The sequence below is a fragment of the Rhinopithecus bieti genome, unplaced genomic scaffold, assembly GCF_001698545.2.
Source record: "Rhinopithecus bieti isolate Rb0 unplaced genomic scaffold, ASM169854v2 scaffold_9899, whole genome shotgun sequence".
In the NCBI taxonomy this organism is placed as follows: domain Eukaryota; kingdom Metazoa; phylum Chordata; class Mammalia; order Primates; family Cercopithecidae; genus Rhinopithecus; species Rhinopithecus bieti.
In genome coordinates, this window is record NW_016806979.1 from 2,962,712 (window position 1) to 2,975,499 (window position 12,788).

Here is a 12,788-nt window from a genome sequence, read left to right on the forward strand (position 1 = left end):
GTGGCCGCGGCGGGTCACGTGACGCGGCCTCCCGCGCAGGCGCCCGAGGCAAGGGTGCGCTTACGCGCTGCGCCCCGGCAGTGACGGCTCGGGCAGAGCGGGCCTGGGCGCGTTTTAGCTCTCGGAGGGGGCCCGGGGAGCGCGTCTGGCTGCGTGTCCGGCGTCCCGCGGGGAGAGGCCTACGCGTGCTGCCCGCTGCCAGTTCCTCTTGGGTCAGAGATGGGGCGAGGCCCCCGCTGGCGCAGTCCCGGCCCGGTCCCCGTGGGGTCGGAGATGGGGCGTGGTCCCCGCTGCCCCGGTTTGGGTCCCAGCAGCTCGTAGGGCTTTGTAAGGGGCTGGCCCAGCCGCATCTTGCGCCCGCCCGGGGATTCCTCCTGCCAACACGTCCCGAGGGCGTCATCGGAAAGGCGGCCAAAGGCGCTCAGCGCCAAGTTAGAAACAGCCAACATTTGGAAAGTCCTTAAGTGTGCTCCATAACTCACACTGATTCCAGAAAGAAATAATCAAAACATTGTGATAACCCATAAAACTGACACGGGGAATTTTTTCATAAAATGAGAAAATGCTTACATTAGGAGGAACACATTTTTAGATGTGAGATACAAAAAACACACACTATAACCTTAACTTACCTAATAAAATGTATGTGCAGAAAAATACAAAAGGAACCACACCAAAACACTGAGGTGTTGGTCCCTGGGTAGGGGCATGGGGCATTAAAAGCCCCGCTTCCAGCTTACAGTGATCTGAGATCGCGCCACTGCACTCCAGCCTGGGTGACAGAGCAAGACTCTGTCAAAAAAAAAAAAAAAAAAAAAAAAAGGCCCCATTCCACCTCTGTTGTGGTTTCTGTATTTCTACAATGTTTTAGAATAAGTAAGCCTTATTCAGAAAGGCTTATTAGATATTCAGAAAAAAATATTTTATTCTTCTACTGATATGTTTCAAAGAGAAATTACTTTGTAGAGCATTTTCCCTTTAAACTGCAAAGAAGCCCCAAGGTCATTGGTACTTGGAAGTCCAGGGAGAAACAGCGCTGGTTAATGATGGGGAAGAGATAGGTGGGCAGACTGGGGCACAGTCCCTTGGTGTGGATGCCCCAGAGTGCTCTTATTTCAGTGCTTACCCTGTTATGTATGTCTGGGGCCAGTGCCTTTCTCCTGCAAGTTGTGGATCTGAATTTAACTCAAATGGGGACGTGGGGGCAGGAAAAGGGACCTGAGCTTTCTAAGGGGTGGGGTGGGAAAAACTGGAAAAGAAGGTGGTTTATGGGTTTTCAGATGCACCTAGTAGAGGGAAGTGCTGGGGAGAAGCAGGTCTCCCCACGCCAGGCTGGCTGGAGCCGCTTAACTTTCCCACCGCTGCTCAGCCCAGCAGCTTGCAGACCTGTGCCAGTGCTGTGTTGTGAGAGGCACGTGCAGATTTGGGAGTGCTGCAAAGCAAAGTGTTACCTGGACGAGTAAGCCCAGTGTGGGAGTGTGGGTTTGCAGTCACAGGCTCTGTCTTTGCAATGGGAGGCTTACTGGGATGCCATGGGAAACGCTAGAATTTTACTTGGTTTATTAAACTGCTGAGTGGCTAAAAAGATTCCTACAGGTGGGGCTGGCTTATTTCTCTTAAACGATGCCCTTCTAGGGGTACCTGTGGTTTTTAGGAACACAAAAGATTCCAAGTCCCTCATAATAAACACAATTCCAGATCTCTTCCTTGCAAGACGGGGTCCACGCTGCTCCCTAGGAGGGCCCCGGTGACTCGAGCTTGTTGGTGATCGTCTGGCTGATTTTGTGCAGGACCTCCTGGAACTGGGGGTACTCGTCCCGCACGCGGTCCAGGATGGTGGCGATGAGACCCAGCCGCTTGTCCAGGCGCTGGCGCTCCAGCACTAGGGACTGCTTGGAGCGGAACAGGAACACGTAGCGCCCCTCCTTCACAGCCTGCAGGTGCTTAAGGCGCGTCTGCAGGGCCACGATCTCTGAAAGGTTCTGGGTAGGAAAAGAGACTCCATACAGGGCTATACAAACCGGAAGAAAGACACCTGCTGGCCCCCCACAAACTCAGACTCCAGGAAATGCCGAAGAGGAGGTGAGACCTACGCCTGAAAAGGGACGGCATGAAGGCGTTGCACCCCTGGATCTCAGGGAAGAGACTGAGAGGCACTGGGTCTGTGCCTTTATGGGTCATCCATCATCGCCATCTAGGAGGCATTATTATTATTATTTTTCATCTTTTAGAGACAGAGTCTTGCTCTGTTGCCCAGGCTGGAGTGCAGTGGTGCAATCTCGGCTCACTGCAAGCTCCGCCTCCCAGGTTCACGCCATTCTCCTGCCTCAGCCTCCTGAGTAGCTGGGACTACAGGCGCCCACCACCGCACGCGGCTAATATTTTCTATTTTTTAGTAGAGACGAGGTTTCACTGTGTTAGCCAGGATGGTCTCGATCTCCTGACTTCATGATCTGCCTGCCTCAGCCTCCCAACGTGCTGGGATTACAGGTGTGAGCCACTGAGACCAGCCGGCATTCTTTTTTTTTTTTTTCTTTTGAGGCAGTCTCGTTCTGTCACCTAGGCTGGAGTGCAATGGCACAATCTTGGCACACTGAAACCTCTGGCTCCCGGCTTCAAGCGATTCACCTGCCTCAGCCTCCCAATTAGCTGGAATTACAGGCACCTGCCACCACGCCTGGGTAGCTGAGATTACAGGCACCTGCCACCATGCTTGGCTAATTTTTGTATTTTTAGTCGAGATGGGGTTTCGCCAGGTTGGCCAGGCTGGTCTCGAACTCCTGACCTCAAGTGATCCACCTGCTGCGGCCTCCCAAAGTGCTGGGATTACAGGCGTGAGCCACTGTGCCCAGCTTAGGCAACCTTCTTGACATGTGCCATGTGTCAGGTCAAGTGTCAGGCACGCTCCCCTCATCATCTCAGTTGGCCAGGCCAGAACCTTGGAGCCATTCTCCACCCCAGTCTCTGCTCACACCACAGCCAACCCAGCAGGAATCCCACTGGCGATGTTGGCATCACACATATGCAGAGTCTGATGGCTTCTCACCAGCCCCACAGGGGCCACCCTGAAGCACTGCAGTAGCTGCAGACGCCCCCCTGCATCCACACTTCATCCACATGCAACATCAGAGCCGGGGGAGCCTGCTAAAGCCCAAGTCACCTCTCAGCCCCGACGCCCTCCTCTGTGTGCCCACCTCCCCAAGAGAAAAGTCCAAAGTCATGATGGTGCTCTCCCCAAGACCGCACACAGTGTGGGCCGGCCCTCTGCCTGAGTCTTCCATACCCTAACCTCCCCAGCCTGCCCCACTGGCCTCTGGTAGCCCTTGTGCAGTCTCAGGCTCCTGCCTTGGCTGGGCTGTCCCATCTGCCTGGGGTGGTTTTGTGAGCTGTCCCCTCCTTCAGGTCTGGACTCTAGTGTCTGCTCCGCGGGGCCTTCCCGCATCACCCTAACTCAAACTGTCAATCCCTCAGTTCACCCCAATGCCCCTGACGCTTCTTTCTCTGGTTTATTTTCCTCCAAAGCATTTACCACCACCTAACACACCATTTCCTTTTTTCTGTTCCTTTTTCTTTTTTTTTGAGACAGGATCTCCCTCTGTCACCCAGGCTGGAGTGCAGTGGCATGATCTCAGCTCACTGCAAGCTCCGCCTCCCGGGTTCACGCCATTCTCCTGCCTCAGCCTCCCCAGTAGCTGGGACTACAGGCGCCCGCCACCTCACCTGGCTAGGTTTTGTGTTTTTTTTTAGTAGAGACAGGGTTTCACCGTATTAGCCAGGATGGTCTCGATCTCCTGACCTCGTGATCCGCCCGCCTCGGCCTCCCAAAGTGCTGGGATTACAGGCTTGAGCCACCGGGCCCAGCCCACTGTATCTTTTAAAATTATTTCGCTCATCATCTGTCCTCCTGCCCCAGGAGGTAACCTCTAGGAGGGCAGGGATGTTTGTCTTTTGTGTTCTATTTTGCAACCCTCGCACATTGAACGTGAGCCCAGCCCGTAACAGATACTCCATCAACATTTGTCAATTGAACAAATCACAAAACCACAAACGTGTGAGCAGCCGGTGGTGCTATCACTGGCCTGGGATCAGGAGAGGCCGGAACTTAGGGGAGGCAGGACCCCTGTGCGAGTGGCACGTTCCATGGCCTTCATCCCCAGTGACCTCCTGGGACATGTTTACCTGTCGTTTGAGAGCCCCAAGCCGGGTGAGGTTGGCCTCAAGTGTGTCGAAGTCTGCCTGTATCACCGACAGCTTTTCCTGCTTCTCTAGGAGGGAGCTGCTCACATTTCTTTGGGTTTCTTCCAGTTCCAGGACGGTTTTGGTGCACTCCTCAGTGGCCTAGGAGAGTCACAGGACCACGCTGGGCCCCTGCAGCCCGGCTACTTGGCAGATAGGGAAGAGTCAGGCTGGGAGGACCTGCCAGGCGCCTTCTACACATTCCATCTGAGGAGGCTCACAAAGAGGAATGGGAGCTGCCGCCTTCAGGAATGGGTGGGCTGGAGAGGTGAGGCCTGGGAGATGCCAGGCCCAGCCAGCCCACACTGCACACTGCTCCCTTAAGGCGGGTGTGGCCGAGATATGGGGGCCTGAGCGGTTCTGGGGCTCCCCGTGCAGTGGGTCTGTCCCCGGGCAGGGGACCGGCACAGTTCAGCAGCCGTGTGCCAAGGGCAGGGCTGAGGCTGTAAGGGCTGAGAGGCGGGCTGGGGAGCCTGGGAAAGAGGAGGGTGGGGGCCTCTGCTGAGGGAGGAGCAAGGCTGGCACCATCTGTGTGGTGTTCATTCTGCCTTCCGGGAAAGCAGCACAATTAAGAGAAAGGAAAGCCTGGCAGGCAGCGTTTGGCAGCTGACATGGTCCAGGGGATGATGGAGGAGACACAGTGACTCTCAGGTCTGGCTGGGGATGCGGAAGGTCTTTGGGGTGGGAATGGGAGGGGTGAGGACAAGGACCCGTTTGTGCATCAGTGATGGCGTCGTGTGAGGCGCAGGGCCTGGGACTAGAGGACTTGAGTGTTACTTGGAGCAGACAGGGGTGAGGGGTGGGCATGGGGGTCCTGACAAGGGACTGAGGTGGTGCCCAGGGCAGCAAGGAGTGGTCGGGGGCCGGGCTAGGAAGCTGAGGGAGGGATGGACATCCGGAATGGCCAATGTGGCGGACAAGGACTGAGAAGAGGCCACTCTTCCGCCTCTCTTCAGAAACTTCCAGTTACTTCCAAATGAGCAGCCCAGGCATGCCTGTCGTTTTCGGCTAGCTTTTCCCTACAGGGGTGACTTCAGCACTCTCCAGGGAACCCTCTGGGTGACTCTGAGCAGTAGGCACCCATTTCACAGGTCAGTAAACCAAGGCTCTGGGAGGTCAGACCGTATGCCCCAGTCAGGAATGATCCAGCGTGGCTCCAAGCCATGCCGTCAGCTGTCCCCAAGGCCACCTACCCACCCACGGCTGTGGTTGTCGTCACATTGAATTCTGCCCCCCAACCCCCAGCAGACGAGGCCTTGCAGGTCTGGCAAGGCCCACAAGCTCTGAGGTCACACAGTGGGTCACTGGGGCCATGGAGCCAACCTGGGAAGTGTGAGTGCAGGGCCCCTGGCTGGCGACAGCTGAGGTAGTCAGCAGCGGACAGCACCAGCTGGGCCCTCCCAGCGCAGGCCCAGTGGACATGGCCTGGTGTACCGGGCTCTTGGGGAGCCCGCCATGCTCCCATTAGCTGGTCCCCGGTGCCCACTCAGGCTCCCCAGCATGAGCCGACCTCTTCCCCAGAACTCTCTACCTCCCCAATGCCACCTCTGATATGCAGGGAGGGGCTGAAACACGGCCGTCTCTGGCAGCAGCTCTGTCCGGTGTGGGCATTCTGCAAACTCCCAGAGACAGGCCCATGGCAGCAGCAGGTTAGCAGTGCTGAGCACAGCCCCTCTAACAGCCTCTGGATCCTCACCCCAGACCCGAAACCCAGCAGCAGGTTAGCAGAACTGGGGACGCCCCCTCTGACAGCCTCTGCATCCTCACCAGGTCCTGCTGCACCCCCCAGCAGGACGCCTTCCTAGAGTGTTCCTTGAGTCCCAGAGGGAGAAGCAGGCGCCCAGTTTCCTTTCCGCTGCTCCCTACCTTTCGAACGTCCCTGATTTTCCGGCGCAGCTCAAGCTGTTTGTGGTGGAACTCGGTGCGGGTGAGCGCCTTCCTGTCCATCTTGCGCTGCCCCTCGGCCTGGGTGATGACGGTCTCTCTGCGGGCAACCGCCAGCTCCATGGCGCGGATCATCTTCTCCTGCTGCTTCAGCAGCCGCCCAAGCCTGACCTGGGAGACAGGACAGAGGGGCTGGGGCTGGGACAGGCCCGAGCTGCAGCCTCAGAGAGAGAGCGGCCAGGGCGCTGGCCTCACTCATCCTCCGGTGACATGCACAGGGATCGGCGGGGAAGCAGTGATGCCTGTGCCGCCAGGAGGAACAAGGGACATGGAGGCAGCAGCCCTGGGTGGGAACCCAGAATCCACAGGCAGACAATGCAAGGCAGAGAAATGGCCGAGACCTGAGGCGACCAAGGAGGCATGAGAACTAAAAGCAACCAAGCAAAAAAAAAAAAAAAAAAAGATTCTATGTCTTGATGGTGTCAGTGGCTATGTAGATGTGTGCGAGTATTAGAACCCACCAGGCTGGGCGCGGTGGCTCAAGCCTGTAATCCCAGCACATTGGGAGGCCGAGACGGGCGGATCACGAGGTCAGGAGATGGAGACCATCCTGGCTAACACAGTGAAACCCCGTCTCTACTAAAAAATACAAAAAACTAGCCGGGCGACGTAGTGGGCACCTGTAGCCCCAGCTACTTGGGAGGCTGAGGCAGGAGAATGTAAAGACTTAACCCAACGAGCTTTCAGTGAGCTGGAGACTGTCCTCACTCCAGCCTGGGCACACGAACCCTCTCAAAAAAAAAAAAAAAAAAACCAACAAACTCAGCGTTTTTAGTTTTTATTTTTTATTTTTTATAGATCTTGCTCTCTTTCACACTGAGCAGTGAGCTCTTTGCTCACTGTCAACCTCTGTCCTTTCACGTGATTCCTATCGGCCTCACCCTCCTGATAGCTGGCGATTACAGGTTCACCATGCGCTGCTAATTTTTATTTTAAGTAGGATTTGTTCACCAATTTGTCAGTATGGTTGATCTCCTTACCTGGTGATCTCCCACCTTTTCCTCCCCAAACGGTATTACAAGCCCAAGTACTTGCACCCATCTTTTTTAAAAAAAAAAATTTTTTTTTAGATGACTCCCTCTTTGCCCAGTCTGGATGCTTGCGATCTTTTCTCACCACAAACTCCCCTCTCCCAGTTCAAGCAGATCTGCCCGGCCTCCTAATGTATCTAAGGATACAGCCCTCCACCACGCCATCTTTTTTTTTTTTTTTTTTTTCATATTTTTCCATTATAGATGTGTTTTCACCATTCTAGTGTTGAATTACTCAATATCCACCCCCTCGCCTCCAAATTCTAGTATTACAGTTCTGTAGCCACCGCGCCCAGCCCAAACTCTGTGTTTAAAATAAGGACATTTTATCTTATCAAAGTTAAGCCTAAAGTTGATTTAAAAGAAAAAACAGGCAAGAATCCCGAAGATAAGCAGGGTGAAGGGAGACTAAGCTTACACAGGTTTAAATGTACCATAAAGTGACTTGGAGCCATGAAGAAACACTCTGTGGGGCAAAAGACCCCTAAACAGACGGCCAGGAAATGACAGGCCAGAGACACCATTTCAATAGGTATTAAAGACAGGGCTTAATAACCCCATATATAAGGAACTCCTAAAACATGTTAAGAAATAAGAACACAGGCCAGGTGCGGTGGCTCACACCTGTAATCCCAGCACTTTGGGAGGCTGAGGCAGGTGGAGCATCTGAGATCAGGAGTTCCAGGCCAGCCTGGCCAACACGGTGAAACCCCATCTCTACTGAAAATACAAACAATTAGCTGGGTGTGGTGGCTCATGCCTGTAGTCCCAGCTACTCGGGAGGCTGAGGCAGGAGAATCGCTTGAACCTGGGAGGCGGAAGCTGCAGCGAGCTGAGATGTGAGCACCATTGCACTCCAGTCTGGACAACAGAGCAAGACTCTGTCTTTAAAAAAAAGGAAGTCGGAGGAATTTCGTAAGTATAGAATTACAGAAATCAAGACAGCAGGGCATTGGTGAAGGGACAGAAACATGAATCAGTGAGACAAAACAGCCCAGAACCGAACTCACACAAATGTGTCAGCTGATTTCAACAAGGCCTGGAAGGTAGTTCGGTGGAGGAAGAGCAGTCTTTTCAGTAAGCAAGCAGGGCTGACTCGACTGGACATCCAAACGCAAAAAGAATTAACCCCAATCCACAGCTTGCACCATACACAAAAATTAACTCAAAATACATTACGGACCTAAATGTAAAACCTAAAAGCAGGAAGCTTCTGGAAGAAAATGGAAGAGAAGCTCTTTGTGACCTTCAGCTAGGCAAAGGCTCCTTAGATAAGCTACTGAAACGATTCACGGAAGAACAGACTGAGGGGTGGGTGCCGTGGTGCACACCCATAATCCCAGCACTTTGGGAGGCCCATGCAGGAGGATCCTTTGAGCCCACGAGGTCAAGGCTGCAGTGAGCCATGATTACACCACTGCACTCCAGCCTAGGTGATAGAGCGAAACCCTGTCTCTAAAAAAAGAGAACAGACTGGGTAATTGGACTTCACCACACAGAAGAATCTCAAATGCATGAGGCTAAGGAAGGAAAATCAGGCTCAATATATCTCACCCTGTTTGACCCATTTATGTGACACTCTGGAAAAGCCAAAACAACAGGCATGGAGACAGACTGGTGGCTGTCATGGTGGCTGGGGTGTACGGTGAGCTGACTACAGAGGGCATGAGGGAATTTGAGGATGAGGAAATATATCATGACGTGGCAATGGCTACATGATTGTACGTCTCTATCAAAACTTGTAGGGCTGGCCGGGCACAGTGGCTCACTCCTGCAATCCCAGCACTTTGGAAGGCCAAGGCAGGTGGATTGCCTGAGCTCAGAAGTTTGAGACCAGCCTGGACAAAATGGCGAAACCCCGTCTCTACTGAAAATACAAAAAATTAGCCAGGCATGGTGGCACACACCTGTAATCCCAGCTACTCAGGCAGCTGAGGCAGGAGGATTGCTTGAACCTGGGAGGCGGAGGTTGCAGCGAGCCAAGATCACACCACTTCAGTCTGAGCGACAGAAAGTCTGTCTCAAAAACAAAACAAAAAACAAACAGACAAAACAAAATAACCCAGAAAATCCTCATAGGGCTGAATTCCGTAAGCTGTGAGCTTCCACTCAACTGAAAAACCTCAATTAAAAAAAAAAAAAGATAAATAACACCAGAACTGAGGAGAAGGTACGGCTATGACAGCCGCCATGTGCTTTTTAGACAAGTAATCTGTCAGGCTGTTACAGTCAGAATTTATACACCCTTTGACTTAGGAATCTCACCTTTGGGAACCTAGTCTAGAAGACGAAGAGGAAAAAAAAGAACCAGTAAGGAAGGATGTGATCATAATGCCCTGCGATGGCTGATTTTATGTTAACCTGACTGGGCTAAGGGATGCCTGGATAGCTGGGAAAACATGATTTCTGTTTTGAGTGGGTCTGTGAGGGTGTCCCTGGAAGTGATGGGCATTTGAACCAGTGGACAGAGTAAAGATCTCCCTCATCAGGGTGGGTGACATCACCCAGTCTGTTGAGGGCCTCAGGAGAATAGAAAGGCAGAAGAAGGTGGTGGGGTGGGGCGGGGGTGGGGGAACACTGGGCTGGGACGACACCATTGCCTCCTTCTCAGGCCTTAGACTTGACTGAATCAGGGGCTCTCCTGGGTCTGCAGATTAGATGCCTGATCCTAGAACTTCTCGGCCCCCATAATCATAAGAGCCAATTCTCATAATAAATCTCTCTCTCTCTCTCTCTGTCTCTTTCTCTGTGTAGTCTACTGGTTCTGTTTCTTTGGAGAACCCTAACACATACTGTGTCTAGGACAAAACAATAACACCAACAACAAATTGGAAACAACCTGAATTTTCACCAGTGTGGGACTGGATCCATAAATTGTGAAATATCCGTAATATATATTGTAACTCTTCAAGAATGGGTTAGTATCCATGTAGGGCCAAAGCAAGCCCTGCCTGCACATTTGCGTGAGATCTGAGAAGGTGAGAGGCCTTATCCCTGCAGCGGCTGACACGGTCGCCCTGGCTGAGGAAGGGGAGCCGGGAAAGAAGGGACAGGGAGGAACAGCCCGGACCTTCTCTTTGCCCCCCACTCTGTGGGGGAGAACTTGGCTTGCTCCAGCAAACACACGTGGCTTCTGTAATGTGAAAAGTCAATTAAATTTGGTACTTTTAAACGCAATGTCTCATTAGCATATGCACTTGATCTGGAAAATAACTCAGCAGAGGAATTTTTATTTAGCATGGCATTGTGAAAATGAGGCCCATTTATTTTATGAACTGCTCTTATTGTTACCCTTAAGGCCCTGAACCTTTAGCTTGATTATCACTTGCAATTTAATTACCAGCCTTTTAAAGGCAATGAAATCTAATTGTGACCATGAAGAGAAAACGTGGCTGTGAGGGATGAGACGGGGGTGTTCTCTGAGCCCTTCTGTGGTGTGAGACTCTGTCTCCCAGTGGGATACATTAGAGGGTCACGAAATTTGAGGGTTACTGCCGACATTTAAAAATACCAGAGTGCTGTGATTACATGGAGTAGGAATAAAACAGCGTTTTGCGAGATGACACACACACGCTTGTGTGTGCACGGTGTTGTTCCAGAGTATTTCTGCACAGTAAGAACAAGATGCCGTGAAAGCTGGGCCAAGGGGGATGTGCGCTTTGCCAGTGCTCGGAGTGCAGGTCACTCTGTTAGAGTGGGTCACTCCCCGGAAATCTCACCCACTGCTGCCAGCCAATGTGGCCAATGTGGTTCCCACAGGAGCCCCGGGGCAGCCGAGGGCCTTGGCGTGGCCAGGTCTTTGGAGCCCAAGGGCTGGCACCCAGCAGGCCCTGCCACGCAGCTCTCCTCCCCTCACCTTCATCCTGTGGATCTCGCCCTTCATGGCCCGGATCTCCGTCTGGCCGATCTTGGAATCCACTGAAGAACGCATCTCTTTTGCCAGCTGGATTTTTTTCTCCCAAAGCATAATCTGGTGTCTTTAGAGGTAGGAGAGGCAGTGTAAGAAATTAGGAGTTTTCTTCTGATGCTTCGGTGAGCTCACACTCTAAGGCTTTACAAGGCTCTCAGCTGCAATGGCAGAGCCAAGCAGCTGCGACAGAAAGCGTGAGGCTCTCAAAGCCTGAAATGTTCACTATTGGGCTCCTTATGCAAATGTTTGCCAACCTCTGGCATATAGGGGGAGAGAGGGAGATGGGGGTGGGGGAGAGAGAGAGAGAACAGGGATATATAACTGTAGGAGCTGAGAAAGTCAGTATAACTGATAGAAGCTGACTTAAGGAGAAGTAAAAGACCTCAATACACCAATAGTCTAAAAGCTATTTAAATGTCACCAAAGATACAAGCCCGCCAAAGCATTGGTCCCAGGTGGTTTTTTGCCTGGATTCTATCAAACCGCAAGGAACAGGCAATCCCTGTGCTATTCATCCCTTCCAGAGCACGCTGAGAAAAGGATGATGCCTCCACACCACGCCTGCTCCACGCCCTTTCCACAGGGAGATGTGGGCCCACGTGTGTGACACGGAAAGATGGCCACGAAAATACTAAAGTGCTTCAAAGGGGAACTTCTGAAACAACCCCATTTGTGTAAAAAACAGAGCAAAACAAGAAAGGAATATAGCTAGACATTGGTTTTCTGGGAAGTGAAGAGTGTTGGAATTATATGCAACTTTCCCTGGCTACGTTGCAAGCATTGTATAGTTTAAAATGTTTAGAGCTGGCTGTGTGTTACTTTAATAATCAGACACCATAAAATAATAGATATTTAAAATCTGTATCGCAAAGAAAGCCATTCAGTTTCCAGCAGTAACTCATTTGGCTCAAGAGCTGCTGCCAAGGGTGGCAGGCAGAGCTCTGTGGGGAATCTGGGATCCACTAGGGTGGGTTCCAGACCCATGCCCAGGTGGTCTTTTTCTTCTTTTAGAGACAGGGTCTCGCTCTGTTGCCCAGGCTGGAGTGCAGTGGTGCAATCCTAGCAGCCTTGACCTCCTGGGCTCAAGTGATCCTCCCACTTCAGCCTCCTGAGTAGTTGGGACTACAGGCGTGCACCACCATGCCTGGCCAATTTAAAACATTTCTGTAGATATGGGGTCTCACTGTGTTGCCCAGTCTTGTCTTAAACTTCTGGCCTCAAAGGAGCCTCCTGCCTTGGCATCCCAAAGCACTGGGATTGCTGGGCGGTAGCTCACGCATATAATTCCAGCACTTTGGGAGGCTGAGGCGTGCGGATCACCTGCGGTCAGGAGTTCAAGACCAGCCTGGCCAACATGGTGAAACCCGTCTCTACTAAAAATATAAAGATTAGTCAGGCATGGTGGCATGCACTTGTAATCTCAGCTACTCAGGAGGTTGAGGCAGGAGAATCACTTGAAGCCGGGAGGCAGAGGTTGCAGTGAGCTGAGATCGCAGCACTGCACTCCAGCCTGTGGGATAGAGCAAGACTGTCTCCAAAAGAAAAAACAAAACAAAACACACACACCCCCCACACACACACCCACACACACACACCCACACACACACCCACACACCCACCCACACCCACACGCCCACACACACACACCCACACACACCCCCACACAC

General features: G+C 52.4%; 1 protein-coding gene across 1 annotated transcript in view; it reads right to left on the minus strand.

Moving 5' to 3' along the window:
- Positions 1-901: 901 nt before the first annotated feature.
- Positions 902-12,788, minus strand: part of CCDC40 (coiled-coil domain 40 molecular ruler complex subunit) — a 68,265-nt gene continuing 56,378 nt past the window's right edge. Inside the window, exons 17-20 of the mRNA XM_017879320.1 lie at positions 11,068-11,188; positions 6,103-6,291; positions 4,180-4,338; positions 902-1,982 (exon numbers count right to left, since the gene is read on the minus strand). Coding sequence (XP_017734809.1) covers positions 1,734-1,982; positions 4,180-4,338; positions 6,103-6,291; positions 11,068-11,188 — 718 coding nt within the window. The 3' untranslated portion in view covers positions 902-1,733. The remainder of the gene's footprint in view (positions 1,983-4,179; positions 4,339-6,102; positions 6,292-11,067; positions 11,189-12,788) is intronic.